This window comes from Condylura cristata, unplaced genomic scaffold, assembly GCF_000260355.1.
Source record: "Condylura cristata isolate star-nosed mole 26May11 unplaced genomic scaffold, ConCri1.0 scaffold00016, whole genome shotgun sequence".
NCBI classification, from domain to species: Eukaryota; Metazoa; Chordata; class Mammalia; order Eulipotyphla; family Talpidae; genus Condylura; species Condylura cristata.
Window position 1 is genome coordinate 22475405 of NW_004567117.1, and position 20835 is coordinate 22496239.

General features: G+C 35.8%; 1 protein-coding gene across 2 annotated transcripts in view; it reads left to right on the top strand.

Annotated features, from left to right (window-relative positions):
* KIAA1328 (KIAA1328 ortholog) overlaps window positions 1-20835 on the top strand; it is a 217750-nt gene that overhangs the window by 164803 nt on the left and 32112 nt on the right. The window contains exon 9 of one of the 2 annotated variants that reach the window (XM_012725764.1): window positions 15276-15457. The exons of the other annotated variant lie outside the window; for it this stretch is intronic. Within the exon in view, the coding sequence (XP_012581218.1) occupies window positions 15276-15457 (182 nt within the window). The remainder of the gene's footprint in view (window positions 1-15275; window positions 15458-20835) is intronic. 2 annotated transcript variants of the gene reach the window in all.

Here is a 20835-nt window from a genome sequence, read left to right on the forward strand (position 1 = left end):
GCTCAGCATATTGCAGCTGTGGGGGCCTTTACATTCTTTGTGTATTCTAAGCTTACTTTGTCTCAGACTTCTTTGTACTTGCAGTTTCTCTGCCTAGAATGGTCTAGTTCTAGATTCTTAAATGATTAGCCCCCTACTTGTCAGAAAAAGCAGTCATCTGTCACTTCTCACTCCTCGTATTAGCAAAAACATTAAGATTGGTAATCGCCATGCTGTTACGGTAGTAGGGAGAATGACAGACTGCATATCTGGTGAAAGTATAAATTATTTTGTAGAGCAAGCTGACTATGTAAAATGAAAAATATAGAACTCAATCAGGTAAGAACACAATATATAAAAACCTTAGCTGAAATTCAGTTAAAATATGTAACAAAAGAATCTTATAGACTCTATGTAGTGCCACACAGAGTTGTGGAAACTGAAATTCATGCTACAGGAGAAATAAAGAGAAGTCAAGGGCATTTAACCCCAGGCTATTAGAGTACAATTTCTGTGGATGGGATCCAGGAATCTAACTATGCTGGTATCAGTGGTAAGGCCAGGAATCTGGATTTTCAGCAAGCTTCCAGGAGAGTCTAATGGCTGGTTTGGGAACAAACTAGGAAAAAATCCTTACTCTGCCCAGGTCATGCTTGTTGTGTGAGTTAATTTATTTCTTATATGTCCTATGTAACTGATGTTCAGTAAACTTTTTTTTATAATGAAATTGTTACTATTTTTAGCAAATAGCTTTTACATGTTCTTAATGGCCACCAAAGAGCCAAAATATTATCAAACTTGCTTAGTTTTTAAGAGCAGATATACCAAAGATGGCTGAATAAGATTGTCTGAAGTCAGCCTTTTGAACCATGGCTTCTGATCCCTCCATTCTGTTTGTAGAGCCTTTGAACCTTTGAGCAAGAAGAGCTTGTACCTCTAAATGAATAAATTAATAGGCATAATATGTTGTCATGATCTGTTTTTCATGGCTGAGTAGTTATTAGATGATGACACTTAGCAATTCTGTTCTCCCACTGCTCACAGTTCTCCAACAAGCAACGCAGCGTAACACCTAGCAGTGAGTTTTTTGATTAAACACACTTATTGCACAGGCATAGAAGCCATTTTGCAAAACAGTACAACTCAACAGAGACCAATTTTAAATTGTAGAATTTTAAACTATGGGTCATTTGGTAACTATACAGTAATGCCAGTAGCAAAAAAATTATATGAGAAAAGAATATTCAAAGGGCTATCTTCATGTAAATTATATCTAACTGTCAATATTAAGGTATTGACTGACTTCCTTTAAATTAGTCACACTGCGATAATTAAAGGCTTTCATTTTATCCTTATACTGAAAGTATTTTCATACTTTCTGGGTTCTGGGTCATGGATGCCAAGACATGGCCCATACAAACTATAAGAAATCCATGATTTTATAGCTCAGAGCTGGCTTCTTTAATTTCGGGTCCTTTTAACTGTTTTATTTTAATCTCTTTATAATGCTATTTTGTTTTCTTTTTGCCCAACTTTCTATTGCATTCTCATTTACTTTGTTGGGTGATGTTTGTATAAATACAACCCACTGTCCAGAAAAAAAAAAATGTGACTTTCAAAATTGCTATTCATTTACCCAAATCTTCCTGCTATCCATGGCAGTAAGCCAGTTCTGAGGCCCCAGTGGTCAAGAATGGTAGGTATATAGTTATGGTCATACTGAGTGCATAAAAAACATGAAAGGTTGTATAGCTGCTGGTATGTCTAGAATTTTCATAGAAGGCTCGTTGATTCTAAGCCTTACTTTATTGACTTTACTGGGTTGGTTGCTCTTGCCCTATATAATAAAGCAATCGAGGAGCTTCTTTGCTCTGTCTGGTCCAAGGAAACAAGGAAGGCTTTAATGGCCTCGTGCTAGTTGTTAAACTCTTCAGTCAGACAGGAAAACACATTCCTGTGAGTATAGAACATGGATTGTTTTTGTGATGCTTATTGATGAGATGAGGTTAATAAGTGCCTCTGAATGGGCAGAGGAAAAGGTCGTTGGAATAAGAACTCCAACTCTCAAGAAGTTTATTTGAAAGTAAACTGACTTTGTATCAATAAACAGGGAATAAGCATTTTCTTTATGTAAATCTGATGGAGAGAACGTTGGATATTACTTCTCAAGTTTGTCACAAAACTTTTTTTAAGAATTCTGGAACAGGGTTTCTTTTTAACCATGCTATTATTGTTAAGGCCAGAAGTCAGTTTCGTACTTTAAGCTCTGGCTGAAATTTAGGAGTTTCTTTTGGTTTCTTGGATGTTAATGGTAACTTTATTTACAACTGCCAAAACCTGGAAACTACACAAATGTCCTTCAACAGATGAATAGATATAAAGTCTGTATAATACAATACTGCTTAGAAATAAAAGATAATGAGCTCTTGATACCTGCAGCAATTTAGGTGGCTCTCAAGATTTGAATGAAAGAAGCCAACCTCCAAAAGAATTGAATGATGTTTTGTCCCATTTACATGGTGCTATAAAAAGAGACAAAACTAGTAGCAGAGGCTATATCAGTGGCTGCCAGAAGTTAAGGATGGGAGGATGGGGCCGGGGGGGTGGGGTACTACATACGGATAATAGAGAAGGTTTTGTTTAGAATATTGGAACTGTTCTATATCCTGATGGTGATGATGGTTCCGTGTTGGGCCTCTGCTCTGTGTACATTCCCCTGGAAGGCATTGCTGGGGATTCAAAGAATAGAGAATGGTCTCTACCCTTAGAAAAGTGTGTAGTGAACAAACTTTATACTTTTGCTTACACCTTTGTTTTTTCAATACTGAACTGACATTTTCATCTGTTAACCTTTTCATTTAAGAAATTACACATTTTCTATTGAAATAGACATTAGTTGAGTAAAAAAGCTGTCTGCTTATTGAAGACATAGAGAAAGTCTGAAGGCATTTTTAATGGAGTAAGAAAACAAATTAGTAGTTTGATGATGGGTACAGCAGTGTTTTAATTAGCTCAGCTTTATCACTACTACTGTTTTCTTTTTCTTAACTCTCCCTGAATGACTGCTGCTTCTTAGAATTCTAGCAACATTACCTTTGGAGAAAATTGGGATCAAGTAACATCTTTCGAGTATAAAGTATACCCTCACTGATTTAAAAAAATAAAAATGTCTGCCCTTTACCCTCCCTGGTGGCACAGTGGGTTGGATGCAGCACTGCAAACTAACCTCAGCCACTTCAGTGCAAGTTTGATCACTGGCTCCGGAGGTGACCACATGGCATGGCAAGTCTCTCCTGACCTACTCGCTGCTCCCCTCAGCAGTGTACTTCGTTGATCTGCCTGTGTGCTCCCCACTCTGTCTCTGGTGAATCCTCTCACCACCCCTGAACCTCTGGCTTGTACCCCAGTCCTGTATGCATATATAAATCTTAAATTAAAAAAAAGGTCTGACCTCTATTGTGTGGTGAGAGTCACACCTTGGTGTGGCTCCCTGACCTCTCTCTCTGGAATTCACACCTTAAGTTCTATCAGTTATTATTGCTTACGAGTCCCACAAAGACCTCAAATCCTAATGTCTCCTGTCAGAACTACCTAATACACAATCCCTTCCTATTTTCCTAAGAGTTTCACTGTTTTCAATACCTATTATCTTCAGGCTCTTCCTCTACATGCTTAAGGGTCCTGCTTAAAACAGCAGAGCTAATCTTTTGGCTTGCCATTGAGCTATATTGTCTTATTGTACATCTCTTTTTTTACAAGCTTGTTGAGAGCATAATGTCTATTTTCTGCTTTCACTTCTTTATCTTTCACTTATTCCTTCTCTTCTATATCATTCAATTAAAATCATGTTCCCTATGGTCACGGTATCCTGTTAGTGATACTATGATCATATTCTTTTCAATCCTCATTTTACTTGACTTTGCAATAGCAAATGACAGTGCTTTGTCTTCTTGGCACTATTCTTTCTTTCTTTTTTATCTCTTTTGGAGATTATCCCCCTGTTAGCTTTTGTTTCCCCTCCCCCAAAAGCATTTTACAGCTTTCTTTGACTTTCCCTACTGTTTAAATATTGGCAATTCCATTCTCTTCCCCCTTCTCAGTAGACCTTTCTCTGTGAGAAATTCAATTCATTGCCATGAATTTCAATCAGATCTCCATGCCAATAATTCTAAAATCTTTATCTCAGACCCCAGCTTTTTCCACCTGAGTTCCAAACCTAGCCTGTAATTGCATGTTAGTATTAGCTAGCCCAAATGACTTGTAGTTCCCTCAAATTATGTGTTTTCAGATAGTCCAGTTGTCTCTCCCCTCACCCCAGTGACCTCACTTTCTCTCTTAATTCTCAATATATATGATCTGTCTTTGCAGCTACTCTGCAATAGCTTATGGAAAACCTATGTATGATGTGCTGGATTATTACTGTAAGTGTTAATAGAGCCTCGTGTGATAATAGAAATAGTGATGATATTAGAAGCTTAACAGTTAGGTAGTACTTTTGCATCTTTCCCATAAGTTAGTTTATTTCTCACCACAGCCTATGACTATCATATTGTTAGTAACCTCATTTTATTAAAGAAAATTCAACCCAGAGAGGTTCAGTACTTGTTTGAAAAATCACATCTTCCAGAACTTTTAAATGACTAGTTCTGTTGGACATCAAAGCTAATAATCTAAAATTTTTGTTTTGCCCTAATTGCCTGTCAAGATCAGTCCCCTCTCCTTCCTATGCAATGCAAGTCTGTTGTCTTTTCTGCCTCTGAAAAAACTACTCCTTCCAGTGATCATTATTCTACCCAGAACACCCGAGGACTTTGGCATATACCCGTAAGTGAATTTTTTACTAGAATGACCATATCTTTTGGAACCAGAAACCATGTCACTGCCTTTTACAGATTATATCCCAGTAAACTAATATTCATTTTTACTGACTTTCTTTACTTTACCCCTTTGTTGGGGAGAAGAGGAAATTTCCCCTGCCCCTCTGGGTTTTTCTGGTCAAGTAATCAAATTAACATCAAGTAGATTTGTAAGAAGGAAAAAAAAAAGTTATATATTTATGGGAAATATATAGATTTGAGGATTTCAAAGTCAAGAAGGAGAAATAGTTTTATATATCACAATCTAAGGAGTAGGGTAGGAGCCCTGGCCTTTAAGGAGAGAGGAGGAGACCCTTGATAAAGAAAGAATGACTCATATAGCAAAGACCACATACTCTATAATTAAATTTTTTCCCTGCCACTTAAAAGTTATTTCTGATTTTTAAAAAATGCAAAATACCTAGTCTAGGTAATATCCTATTTTCATTCTAGAGGTAGTTAAGGGAATGATGGAAGTTTTCTGTGAGCCTGAGGCACCTCAGATGACCTCTTTCAAAATAATCCACATGCCATAGCAACGTATGATGAGGAGGCCTGCTCAGTCTTGGAGAGGCCTGCCCTTCGCTCTTCTGATGCCGATGCCCATGCCCATGCCCTTCTTGTAAGGCTCTGTCACACCTACCAGCTCCTAATGGCGTTTTGCATGTGCTGCCATCATAACACCTACAATAGATATTCATTGTTGCCTGTTTCTTCTTTAGTTGTGAGCTTTCAAATGTGTCCCTTACTATCTGGATACCCATGCCCACACATGGAGCTGACACATAGTAGACTATAAGATAATATTTGTTGGCTATAAGAATATAAATTTTGTATTGATGACTTTAGAGGGAAGGAATAAATCAGACGGTACATAGAATATTTCATTTTTGTAAATTTACTACTTTTTTATTGAGATAGCATTAGTTTCCAACACACTAAGTTTCAGCTGTAATCTCTTTACTCAGCAGCTGTATGAACTTTGATTCTATAAACTTTTCTTCTCAGAACATTTTGTTCATTAACAAATCCTTCTCTAGGGAATGTGAAGATAGAATGGCACATTTTCAAACACTGTTTTTAGGAGTTCTTAGCAGTGGGGTTATGTACCATCTGGCTCAGCTTTTTGTTGATAGCCAACTATGTGTAGAAATGGTACCTAGAAGCTCTCACAACACAAGAAACCATGAATTCTTTGAAAGTAGCAGGTGGGATTTCAGTGCTAACTCAGTGGAACTCCTTTTGCTACTTAAATCATTTAGCACATCAGTGGATCCATAATATAACATTTAACAGACCACGCTGACCATTTTTACTAGATTAATTCATTGAGATGAGCATTTAAAACAAGTTAAAATCCATCATCACATCCCTGTATTAATTTCAGAATGAATTTAATGTTAAAAGGACATTTGTTTTTATTGTTTTAAAGATTTCTTCCAGTAAAGCAGAATAATGTATCTATATGGTATTCTAACTTGAACAGAGCATAAAGATTAGTAAATAAGGTCCCATTAAAAATACTTATAATGTAAGTAACATGAGTCCCAATAGCATTTCTAATGTCCATTAATGCTTATTCTGAGGATCAGAGCTCATTTTACTGAGCCATTTAGTCAAACCGTGTGATTATTTAGAAAGTTAATTCATGCATACTAAAATCTAGCTTAAGTAATGCAGAGGGTAGGAGGTAAAACTCTGTGGAGACGATAGTCCTTTTTGTTATTTAATGATCAGCCATAATTAACTTGCAAATTTGAAATAATTAGAACAAATTAAAGGTATTTAACTTTGCCTCCCTAAAGAAAAATTCAAATTGCACCAAATGCAGCTTTAAATTATTCAAATCTCAGAGGTCTGGGCTAGATTTTTTTTTATAATGCCTTTTCTATGATGAGAATACCAAGCTGCTTTTTGTCAGAAGGCATCCTATCAAGTAATTGTTCTTTGTGTTTAATAAATGACAGCTATTCTTCTATGTAAAAGTATTTCAGTCTCCCAAGACTACAGCAGCATTTCCGTGGCATTTTAATTCAATAAAACAAAAGGTTAATGTTTTTCTACTTTTTAAGAAATGCAAATACAAGTGGTATTCAATTGGTCCTGAATGACATTTAAAATTTGCCATTCAAGCTCTCAAGCAGACTATCGCGATAGGAGGTTGGAGCAAAATTCAAGGAAAAGTTCATGGAGCTTTGGGTTACTAGAATTGTATTGGAATTGAAGAACTGGAAATATTTTTCCTTTCCCCATGCTAAATCAAGGCTTCCCAAATCCCATCAGGTATTCTGTAACATTAAAATAAAGAGTTCTAGATCAGTGAAATCTTAGTTACCTAAGAATGACTTATATAGCATGACAGTCCTAAATGACATGACTTTAACCTCTTCTGCTGTCTTGATTTTGATTACTTTGCCATCATTTTAATAGCTCCAACAGATGCTAAATAGCCGTAGCAGAAAACTATTCCTAATAATTCCATCTTACCAATGAATGAAGTTGTTCTTTGTTTACCATAATACCTTAATGAATTGTGGACACATTTTATCTGGACTATATCAATAATAACCCAATTATTAAATATTGATAATCTGGCAATTGGGTTTTGACTTTGTGGAGCCTTCCGTAGTGAACAAATAGTATTATAAAGTACTTTAATATTCATCAGTTTAATACCTGGGTCAATATAATCTTGGGAATAATATAGTTATATTATTTTTTGATAAGTATATGTAAAAGTTTCTTTAATAAAAGTTTTTTTGGCTCTTCAATTTATTTTTAATCAAGTTTATTGACATAATTTACATTTAGTAAAATGCATGTAAATTAAATGTGTTTTAGCACCTGTGTTTACATAGTAGTATCCACCACCTGGAAAATACCTTTCCCCACTTTGCAGTAAGTTCCCCCAACAACAGTGGTCCAGGCAGCCAATGCTCTGATTTCTATCATTTAAGGCAGTGTTGTTTGTTCTGAATCTTCTTATTAATAGAATTGTGCATTATGTATCTAAAGTCTTTTTTCACCTTTGTTTTGTAGGTTTATGCATGTTTTGTTAGTCTAACACTTTTTTGTTCTTGAGTAACAGTTCCTTTTATAAGTATACCACAGCTTTTTTATCAGTTCATTTATTGATGGACATTTAAATTATTTTCAAATTGGGGCAGAAAAAAAGAAACTGAGATGCTATAAACATTTGTGTACAAGTCTTCTAGCAGATATGTTTTCTTAAGTAAATATCTAGAAGCAGAATTATATCAAATTATAAGTATTTTTAACTGTACATGAAACTGCCAAATTATTTTCCAAAATGATGTAACTTTTACATCTCATGAGCAAAGTAACAGAGGTCTGTTTGTCCTTGTTATCACCAAAACTTGGTATTGTCAGACCTTTTCATTTTTATAGTTTTTAGTGGATGTAAATTGTGTCATATTGTGGCGTTAATATGAAGTTTTCTAATGACTAATGATAACAAACATCTCTTTTAAATGAAGGATAATTATTATCCATTTTTGTTCATTTTTTGACATTACAGGATTTTTCCCCTTAGCTGTGGTCAATAATGATCATCTTTTAATCGTTTTTATTGGCTATTCATATGTCTTCTTTGCAAAAGTTCAAACCTTTAACCAATTTCAGTTGGGTAAACAACTCAATTATTAAACATAGAATTTTTTTATGTATTTTGGGCACGGAGTCTTCATCATCTGTATTATGAATATTTTTACCCCAGTGTATGAGTTGTCTTTTTATGTCTTTAGTGATGTTTTCAAAGAGTAGGAATTTTTAAAGAAGGCTAAAAAGATATCCTCCTTGTTTTCCTATAGCAGTTGTATGGTTTTAACTTTATATTTGAAGCTATCACTCATTTCAAATACATGTTTGTAAATCATGTAGAATTCAAGGTTTATTGATTTTCTATGTAGTATACAATTACTACAGTACCATTTGTTGGGAAAAAAATAAATATCTTTTCATTGAATTGCCTGGTACCTTTTCGAAAGTCAGTTGGATATATGTACACACACACACATGCACATTTATGGATTTCTCTTCCTTTCATCTATATTCCATTTTTCTGTCAATTTCACACAATTGAGATTTCTTTATCCTTATAACACAAATCTTGAAATTAGATAGTATAAGTCTTCCGTTTTGCTTTTTAGGAATTTTAGTTATTCTAGATTTTTTTTCTTTACATTTTAGGTTAAGTTCTTGAGTTTCTATTAAGGAACTGATATTCTGAGTAGGTCAATTTTGGGAGAATTGACTTCTAAGAATAATGACTTTTCCAATCAGTGAACATGTCATAGATCTACATTTGTTTAAACCTTTTTAAACTTATCTCAGTAGTACCATGTAGTTTTCAGTGTAATAATCTTGTACACTTTCATTGAATTTACTGGTGGAATTTATAAAGTTTTCATTTTAAAAAAATATTTGTTTATGTATACAGAACTGAGGTACAGGCCAAGGGTATAGAGGCAGTGAGAAAAGTATTCACCAGCGACAGCGTGGGGAGCAGAAAAGGCAGATTGACAAAGTACCTTGCCGAGGGGAGCAACAGGAAAGACAAGAGAGGTCTTCTGTACAGTGTGGGTCACCTCCCAGAAGGGGAGTCGAACTTGTGCTGCAGTGACAGTGGATAGCTTCATAGTGCTGTGCTTTAACCTGTTGCACCACCAGGGAGGGCCCAAGAGTATTCCTTTTTTAATATTTACTGTATGAACTACAGTCTTGCTAAATGAATATATTTTGGCAGATTTCATTTTTGTAGAGTCCTAAAGATTTTAAAGTTTACAGATAGCTGTGAATAATAACAGCCTTTCCTATGCTTTTTTCTTTTTTCTTGCATTAGGTAAAAATTCCGATATAATGTGGGATAGAAGTGGTTAAAAAAGACATTCTTGCTTTATGCTCAAGGAAAGTCACTTAACAATTCAACAATAAACACAATTTTAAAAGTGGACTTTTAATAAATATCCTTTAGAATGTTGAAAAAAGATCCTTATAATTTATAATTTTCTAAAAGTTTTTATCAGTATTTTGTGAATTGCTTTTTCTGTATTAATATAACCAACATAATTTTTCTATTTTATTCTTTTAATGTGAAAATTTATATGTTTTTTTAATGTTTCATTTTGGGAAATATTCAGCCATTGTATTACTTTTTTTATATATCATTATCTTTGATTTACCAATATTTGTTGAGGATTCTTACATTTATATTCCTGATGGAAACTAGTCTGTAATTGTCTTTTGTTATAGTAACTAAATAAGGTTTTGGTTAAACTACAGTAACAAAATAAGTTGAAAAGTGTTCCTTTCTTCTGTTTGCCAAAGTCTGAGTAAGATTTGTAATATTCCTTCCTTAAAGATTATAAAATTTACCAATGACAATATCTAGTTATTTTTTCTTTGGCAGAATGTTTTGATTATCAGTTCAATTTCTTTAATAGGTAAGAGCCAATTCCTATATTCTGTTCCTGAGTCGTTTTTTTTTTTTTTTAATTGTCCTTTAAGAAGTGTGTGTGTGTGTGTGTGTGTGTGTGTGTGAGTACATCATCTGAGTTTCAGTGGCCTAATTCAGGCGATGGTTATTTCATACCTAAATTATTGGCATATCATCCAGTTTCTGGCTCACTTCTAGAGATCTGGAACATTTTAGTAAAGAACAAAAAAATAAAAGCACTGAATTGTAACATACCTCTGAGAAGGTATCGCTGAGTCACACGCAATGTAATGCAGTGTTACCTCAATAAAAATAAAAAGAGGGCCCTCCCTGGTGGCGCAAATGGTTAAACCACAGCACTATAAAGCTGGCCACAGCCACTTCAGCACAACTTCAATTCCCCGCCCCGGAGGTAACCCACATGGCGTGGCAGACCTCTCCTGACCTGCCCGCTGCTCCCCTTCGTTGATCTGCCTGTTCTGTTCCCCACTCTATCTGGTGAAGCCTCTCACCACCTCTGCACCTCTGGCCAGTACCCCAGTCTGTATGGGTAAATAAATAAATCATAAATGAATGAATGAATGATACTGAACTATCACTGCCCCCAAGTCTTCACTGTGGGCAGAACAAGATAATTCTCTTCATCCTCAACCATTTTACCAAAAGAAGGTTTTCTCTTGTTCTTTACCATAGTTTGGTGATTTCAACCCTGACTGTACATTGGAATCCCCTGTTGAGCTTCCAAAATGGAGAAGCAAACCTGGCCTACTCCAGAGGGACGCATTCACTTGCTATAAGTGGATAGTACATCATGAATATTCTATATTGAGTGGTTGATCTAAACTATCCCGTATAAATACACAAATTTCCCTTACCCTCAAACACTCATCAAATCTGCCAACTCTAAATCCTAAATATTTTTTAAACTACCTTCTTTCAGCTCCTATTGCTACTTCTCTATTTCAGACCCTTACTATTTCTCAGCAGAGCTGTTCGGCAAACGTTCTTATTCAGCTTCTTGCCATCCATTCTATAAATAGTGCCAGACAGACCAATTTTTCATAAATTTAAGTTGAATCATGTCATTTTTTTCTAGAACCCTTCATTAATTCCATTTGCCTACAGGATAGAGTTCAAAAGTCTCTTGACATGAGAAATCAAACTTTCATGATCTGACTTGTCCCTATTGTTCCTGCTTCACCTTCCACTTGTCTTCACTCTAGTCCCCTATACTGATGCTCTAATAATAACAAAGCATTAAATTTTCCCAAAATATGATGAAACTTTAATTGCTGGTATGTTTGTTAATACTGTTTTCTTCTACTAGTACATCAGTCTACCCTCCCTTATAACCTGCTTATCCACCAAGATATAGATTGAATGCTTTAGGGTTTTCTCTTCAGTAATGCAAATAGAATTAGATGTCCTACCCTGTTCCAGGGTATTTTCTGAGTCATGACAGGTATCTTGTCTATTAAAAATAATCTATTTCTTTTCTATCTCCACCACTAAAATCACCTTGAGAACAATAACCAGTTCTTGCTCATGTGTGTATACCCATTGCCTAGCGTATAGAAAATATTCAATAAATATTTGTTTTCTCTTAGCCCACCTCAACCCCATCATATATTATCAGGTTTATCAATCATGTTTTCAAATTTATAAAGGAATATATAAACTTATGAATATATAAAGGAATGATTAATTTGGAAATTAATTGATCAGGAGAAAGGAAAGCAGACCTTAAGACAGCTGAGGTTTTTTCTCTCTTGAGTGAGAGAATGGTGATATCATTCAATGAGAATGGAAATAAAAGAACTAACTTCAAGATAAAGATAAGACATTGCTTTAGGCTGAGTTGCTTTGGGAGGTCTGAGGAGACATCCCTTCACCACTTTTCAGAATATACTTGATCAGGTCAGCAATTTTGTAGAGCACTGTGGGCTACATGAATCTCTTTAAAAATAATAATTGAAGATACAATGGGGTGGCAAGATCACTAAGAAAGTGCCAAGGGGAAGAAAAGATGGATGAGGACAGAAACTTCAGGAAAGACTGCATTTAGGGGGAAAGAAGCTGATGAATTCCCAGCAACAGAATTCAAGTAGAGGCCTCCTAAAACTAGAAAACCACTTAAGATAATATATTATAAAGTCCAAGGGAAAATGTTTTAAGAACAGAGGCAATTCCTGTGAAGTGGCCTAGTAATAAGAAGACTATTGAAAGAGCAAAGAACACTAGACTTATTCTTTTAAAAAAAAAAATAGGTTTAATAAGTGTGTATATTATAATTAATTACTATTTTGTAAAAATTTGACAGAGAAAAGAAGAAAAGAGGAGATGGTGAGTTTGTTTTTGTGTTTTTAATTACAAAAGTGCAATGCCTTATAGAGGAAATTAAAACATTCAGAAATAAATAAATTACAAAATTCTTTTCCCTGTCACTCTACTTCTAATTCTCTGGTTTGATATTTATCCAGATAGGACTTCAAAAAGACTTTTGCTTTTATAAAAATAAATTCTGTATACTGAATAAGTATATATTCAATAATGTAACTTGTTATATGCTCAATAATATAATTTATTCAGTAAACTAAATTATTTTAAAAAATTATTTTACTTAATAATATGTCAAAATTTCCCCACAATAGTATGGATTACTAGCTACCTCATTCTTTTTAATGACTGAGCAGTATTCCTTACGACAGCTATGTCATAGTTTGGTTATTCCATCTGATATTGTGTAATACATGCCTCCCGTTTTTTCACTATTATAATTTTGCAATGACCATCTTTGAGCAAATATTCTTATGGTGTTGTTTATGTAATTCTATAGGATAACTTCTTAAAAGTAGAACTATTAGGGTAAAGGCATATTTTATTTTGTATTGAAAGTCAACCACAAGAAAATTACAATAATTTTCAGTTCCTAAATAGTTCATTAAAATATTTTTGGCCCACTTTCTCGCTGACACTGAATGTTATTATAATTTCCCAATTAAGGGGAAAGTTTTTAGTTTCAAGTTTAGATTTTGATTTGAAATGTAAGGTCTGATCTTGATTGTGATCCTAGAAAATAATATAGCTGAGAGGAAGAGGAGTTTCTAAGTTACAGGAAAGGATGATTAATAAAGTATAGTGACAGGAGCATGAATCAAAACTATGTCAGGTGGCCCTCCCTTCCTGGTGGTGCAGCGGGTTAAAGCACAGCACTTCAAAGCTGGCCATGCCTGCTCCCTTGGGAGTTCGATCCCCTCCCCAGAGGTGACCCACAGGCACAGCAGACCTCTCCTGTCTCACCAGCCCGCCCAGTGTTCCCCTCAGCAGTGTACTTCCTCAGTCTGCCTGTTCTGCGCCCCATTCTGTCTCTGCTGAATCCTCTCACTGCCCCCGTACCTCTGGCCTATACCCCAGATCTATATGCATAAAATTAATAAATCTTTAAAAAAATCCATGTCAAGAATATGAATAGAAGATGTAATTTTCTTTCTGGGGCATTACAAGAAGAATAATAAAGGGGGAAGGATGGTAGTCAATACAAATGAAGTTTTTTATACAGTCATTATTATTCCATGGAACTTAGAAGCCAAGTCCCTTGTTAAGATAGAAGATCACCAGGAGGGGGTTTAGAATAAAGGTAAGGTATAAAATGGGATTAAAAAAATAAAAAAGCAGGCAGCAATCAGTGATTTGTGTTGGCTGAATTTGGGAACCCCGCTGAGCTGAGAATGAATGAATTTTGGGACAGCCAGTAGTCGTGGTCACATCAATTTTCTATAAGAATAAGCAAAGATACAGTCATTGAATTTCTTTCAGTTTGGTACTTCTGGACTGAAATAAATTTATCTTTAACTTAGAGTAAAACCGGTTCAGTCTTCTTATTTTCCTGTCTCATTAATAGAAATTCTGTGAGTACCCACATATGGGTACAAATGGAAAAATGATCTCTGGGTTCTGGTAAAAAAAAAAAATTCAATGATACAATTTTAATACATCCCATTATGACCATATAAGGTTATACTTCTAATAGTCTTTGTCTCTATCATCCTAAACACAAAGTTATTACATTTCTTGGTTATTAATGAATTATGTTATTAAGCACCATTACTAAAGATGTTGATCAACATAAATTGGAAGCCTAGTGCCTTTGATGGGCTTATGTGATTGGAATCATGGTTAAGAGCCAGCTGGGATGATTAATGGTAATTCTCTATCAACTTTTCTTGGTTGTAGATTACCTCTATATCCTATTTTTCAGAATCTTACTTTCTCGATGTATATCTTTTTGTCTACACTTTAATTTTCACCTTGTCTGTGGGCATGGGGAAGGCAAAGCCAAAGTGTCAGGCGTCTGTGGTGAATTTAAATTAGAAAGAAGAGGCTGTAGAATAGCAAGGGATACATTCTTCTCTAAAAAATATAATGCTGTGAGAGAAAATGTGCTAATAGTGGCAAAGCCATTTTATTAGAAAGAAAAACATATGGACATGTGTTTGTTTCCATTAAAATTCCTTTCACTCTATATTTGACTTATTAACCTCAGAATGAAATTATGTGAGGACAGAGACCCATTCTTCCACATGCACAGTTGTACGACTCCTTTCATGTTCTAACAATTGAAAATGAGAAGCACACGTGCATTTCAGAGCAAATTAGCGATATTTTAATTGCTAATGTTCATTTTTAGTACTTGATATCCTCTTAGTCATACTCGGTGGCTTTATTAATAAGCAGCTTCGTGGGTCTGATTCTCATTTTCCCAACTCCAAAGATAAACTTTTTGAGAAGAAAGCCTATTTCATCTCCATAATTGTGACAGGACACAAAATAGACCTTCAGTAAATTATTTAAATTGTACCTCAATAAAAAAGAAGAAGGAAAAGAAAGTTCTTATAAATTCCATTTTAACTCATGCTACTTTAGATGCCTTTGTGTGATCTATAGCCCCTTTGCTGCTCTTTACTCTTGTTGTTTATCCTTTTCAGCCTATTGACATCAAGATGTGATGGCTGGCTGCCTGGAACATCACCATCCATCAAAAAATACCAAGACGCCACTAGCAATGGAGAGAATAAGAGGGAAAAGAAGACAGTTGGGTTTCAGTCACAGGTAGAAGATGATGCCCTTTGGACATGTCAAAAGAAAGATACATATAGACCCCAAAAAGGTGAGCTTAGCATCCATAGTAGCAAAATGAGAAACTACTGGGGGCAGTGATTACTGGTGGCTGCTATCCAAGATCTCCAGAGGGTTTCCTACAATCTTGAACTAGAGGTGAGTATGTGACAAACTGGTGTGTGCTGGCAGGGCCAAAGGTCGCATCTACTAGTTCAGTGAGTTAACCAGCTATTCTCTTAGAATGTTCATAAGAAACTACCCAGTTTGTCCCTTTTTATAAGCAGTAAACTGTAAAAATTATTCAGCAGTAAGTATGATCAAGTACACAGAATAATGTTCAATGTGAGTAAAGGCCAGAGACAGAACATAAGTCTCTACTGAGAAAGTAAAGCCTACCGACTGAAGTTAGTCCTCTGTTAACTGAAAATGTGGCGGGATTAGATTTGAGGTCATAGATAATTCTACATTGTGGCTAAATGAAAACTTTGTTTTAAGCTAACGTTGCCTAGTAGTGTTTTAAGTTCCGGTAATTTTTCCCACTTTATATGTCATAGATGTTTTAAAAGAAGCCACTGAAGTAACTGAAATGTTGAGTAAAGCAGCAGCATTTAGCCATATTTCCCTGTTGTCTGGTGTGATCTGAGAACTTGGCAGCAGAATAAAGCATCTCTGAATATCATTGTGCCCAAGAGATGTTCAGGCACCAACAGGCCGAGAAACACCTCTACGCCCCCTTCTGCTCACACCTTGTCCCCAGATTCCTTTTTTAAATTCTCACAACCATTTATACTAATTTCCTTTTATTTATTTTGTTTTTTGATGGCTGGCACCTGCCTCTCTCTGGTGGAAGCAGCCAATTTCTTGTCCACCCTCTATCCACTCTCAACACTATTCAATGGAGCGTGGTACGGCACTTCATGAGCAGGTCTCGCAGATGTACCCCCCCGCCTTTCCTCATCCCTGCCAGCACCATCATGATTTTGTTTTAATTATGATGAATCAAGAAATTATTCAGTTTAGGTAATTGAGAGATGATAATTTGTCCACGTCCACAGTTTGAAACAAATGCAAAAGTAGGTTTGTGTGACACAAGGAATCTCATACAGCCTTCTGTTTCTTTAAGACAATTTAGAACATTTTTTTTTCTTTTTAGAATCTGCTACCAGAAACAGACATGAGTTGAGGGGAGTTAGTTTCTGAGATAGAATTGCTGTTACTTTCACAGTTAGTCGTGCTTCAGAGTTGGGAAACTCTTACTTTGGCTCCTCTTGGTTAAATTGCATTTTGGAGAGTGGAGAACTTGTCACAATTGGTGTGTTGGGTGCAGTGCAAAGCTTACATAGGCTTCTGTTAACTTGTCAACAGATTTGTGTTGTGTGTCAGCATGAAAATAAAATGGCAAAATGAGAAAAATATAGTGTAATAGCAAAGGGACAAATAGCTCATGTTATTGGTTAAGACCACAGCCACATTTGAAAGCTGCAGTTGAAAAGGCAGTTGGAGGAAGGTGTCATCAGGCCAGGCCTTGCCGTGGTGGAGGTTAATCTCTCCCGGGCCCAGCTATAGAAGCTGGAAGCCTGCAAAGGGCTTGTGTCCAAAAGAAATCAATTTCTAATTTGAAACAAAATCATTTTTGACTAACAGGGGTTCAGAACCCATTACTTTTTGCTGTATAGTGTGCTGACATTTCAGCACTTTCTGTTGTGCACAATGAATCCTAATAGTCATTGTATAATGTTGCTATACCAATCAATTTAACCAAGAGAAAACTGTTACACTTCTGCAAAGTTTTCTGGAATAGTTTTTACTCATGGTTTTATTTTTTCATTTCCCACCCTCTCCCTCTTTGGGGGGTGAGGAGGGGTTGTAGTGTTGCAGTGAAAAAAACTAGAAACTTCTTTCATATCTTTGAAAGAGTTTTAAGTTAGTCATGGGAATGACTAACTTGTTTTCTACGCTTAAGACTTCTTGTATTTTTCTCTTCTTTTATTCTAATATGGAGCCATTAGCAAAATGATGTGTCACCTGATCATGAAAGGAGCTGAGGATGTACCCTTGAGTCATTCAGAGCTGCAGGACACAGGTCACAGCTTAGCGCAAAGTCACTGCATTGGCATTTGCAGTGGCACCCGTCCAAACGGAGGCAAACTTCCTCAGGTGTGCCACAGGGGAGTTGGATGCCCTATTTATCATAAGGGCGATGGCCTACCATTGATTGCCTAAGTTACACCTCTTGGTTTAATGTATACTTACTTTCCCCTCATTAGCGTGTCTCAATTTCATTATGCTTTCCTTGGTAATATATCCTTTGTTTCTCTTGTTGTCCTTTAATCATTAAATGCTACAAAGGACATTTACTGTGAGACGATTAATTATTATTTTTAATCTCTTATTCCTTCATGTCTTCTATCCTCCTCATCAACTTTATTGATGCTAAATGTGTGAAAAAAGACCTGGCTCTTGTCTCAAGAAACAACCTTGTAGTCACAAAAATATGTATACTATTTGTCAGAATTACCCTTAGAATATAAATTTCTTTCAGTCATCATCAGTGTTCAGGGTCTTCTATTTTAGTTGCTTTTATTGAGCTATGTGGAACAGGGAGAATCTCAACCTAAGTCAAGCACTTTTAAACTGAAGGCATAAACCTGGAAGTGCCCAGTCTTTATTCCCTTTTTTCCTCCCAACGCAGTGCTTTATTTTTTTCTCCCAACTTGCCTAGAATCTCTCTTTTCTGAGTGATAACTGATTTCCTTTCATCTCACGAACTCAGGGAAAGGTTGGGAACCCCCTGAGCACATATGTTCCCTGAGAGAGAATTGTTACACCTCAGGACTTAGCGCTGCCAATTCTTATATCAGACATTAAAGCCATTCCAAGGCCTCTTCTGCATTTAGGCCAACTGCTGTTTGTTGCTCTTTTATGGACCTCTGGTTCCCTTTAAAAGCTTGAGAGCCGCTCTACCTGGAGTAATTTGCATTTACCTGATGGTGTTGACATTGCCCTTCACTTTGTCTTTGGACCTTTTTAGGCTATGTAGGCTACATCAACCAGTGGTGGAGACCCCATGATGCTCCCTAACACAGGTGGCTTGTTTTTTTTATGGGAAGAGGCTTATTTAAACTCATCTGAATGAGGAATAGTCTCTGAAGCTCATTGTTGCACCTCTTAGGGAGCTTCTCCTTGCAGTGCTGTGAGTCCTCTTATTACTGTATGTTTATTATATGTTCAATCATTAAAAGGGAACCATAAGATATTACTTTAGATTCCCAGAGGTCTTGGCTAAAAGATTTGCTAAAAGTAGATGCCTTTAACAATAGAACATGTATACAATAAATTGTGTGCCCAGTCCCCTCAAAGAAGGAATTCAATGTACATATTCCATGCATTTCCTATTAAAATTCCAACAACAATGTTTACAGAAATGGAAAAACTAAGCCTAAAATTAATACAGAATTACAAAGGTCCCCAGATAACTACACAAACTTCAAAAGGGAGAACAAAGTTGTCGGTTGTATTTTCATTATGATTCTTATACTATCAAGACTAGAATACCAAGAATGTTTTTCTGTCCATAGGGTGTAAATTCTTGCAACCATTTTGGGAACAATTTGGCATTAGTTATTAAAAATAAAGAAATGCCCTTTATCCCACCAATTCCATTCTTAAATATACTAGAAAGAATCTTAGTCATACATTGATAACTTACAAATATGTCCTTAGCTTACCTTCAGTTAGGGTAGGCTAAGCTCTATTAACAAGTGCAGAAGGAAAAAAAAGTAATGGTTTAAAGAACACAGTGTTTCCTTCTTTCTCTTGTAATGGTCCACAGTTAGTTTTCAGACTGACAGCATCCCTTTCCAAAGGGTAGAGTAGTTCTACCACTTCTCTGCACCTTCCAAAATCACCTTGAGCTGTGGTAAACTTGATCCATATTCAAGTCTGATCACTGCTTATCTTTGCAAATAAAGTTTGATTGGAACACAGCCATATCATATCCATTTTTTGTACGTATTTCCTGTGGTTGCTTTCGTGCTGCAGTAGTCCAGATGAATAGTTGCAATAGGAGCTGAATGGCCCACAAAACTTAGTATATTTACTATCTGCCTCTTTACTAGAAAGTGTTAGCCTGCTCCTAGCCAGTCAGCAAGAGGAAGGCTACAAAAATAGAACAGAGGGAAGATCTCTAGAGACCCAAAGTAGCACACGTAACATTCACTAGTCTGCCTGATCACACATGACTATAAGAGGGAGTTGGGAAGTATGTAACTGTGTATCCAGGAAGAAGGGAAGAGTCTACTGTGTTAGATAACTAGTGACCTCTGCCATAGCAGCACTCTTCACACAGCCCCAAACCAGAGATCTTCCAAATGTGCCATCAATGGCAAATGAATAAAGACATAAAAGTGCACAATCAAAATTATATGGGAAAAAATCTACATAAAGCATCAACCTTGATAAATTTCACAGAAACAATATTAAACAAAAGAGGTCTCAAAAAGAATATATATACTGTATGACTATTTTTTTTTAAGATTTATTTATTTATTCATACAGAACTGGGGTACAGACCAAAGATTCGGAAGGTGAGAGGATTCACCAGGGACAGAGTTGGGAGCAGAAAAGGCAGATCGATGAAGTATGATGAAGTACACTGCTGAGGGAAGCAGCGGTGAACTACACTGCTGAGGGAAGCAGCGGGCGGGTCAGGAGAGGTCTGCCACGCCATGTGGTCATCTCTGGGGCAGGCGGGGATTGAACTCATGAGGAAGTGGCTTAAGCTTCTTAGTGCAGTGCTTTAACCAGGGAGGGCCCCTATATGACTATTTTTATAAAACTCAAAAACAGCAAAATAAATCACAGTTTTTGGTATACATACATACATAAATGGAAAAGTGACACTGCTACCAGTACTTTAGTTCTTGAGCATAACCTTTCTTAGAAAGTGGTTACATGGGTATTTCTTTTGTTTAATTCTTTAAACAAAACAATGTATAATACAATATAACTCAGCTGTTTTTAAAATGCAAAATAAACCAAAGAGCCTAAAAACTGAGACTTCCTAAACATTGAACTCTGAAAAGTTATCTTATCATGAGATATTGATTGATGGATGGGCAGACTTATTTCCAGTTATATGTAGGACATGATCCATTATATTCTGTCCATCTATGGATGCAAAAATACATGTACATGTTTACTTTTATAAAAATATTCACATATTTGCATATATAAACTTGCATTTGTGCATGAAATTTATCATTCTAACAGATAACTCTTACAACAATTTTTTTAAATGTGTATTTATATTGCCTTTGATGTGTGCATTTATATATAGAAAAATAATGTAATTTTGTAATGTGCATAACTACATGTAATTGGTTGTATACATATTAAATGTTATAGGGGGAGCAAATATAATTAGAA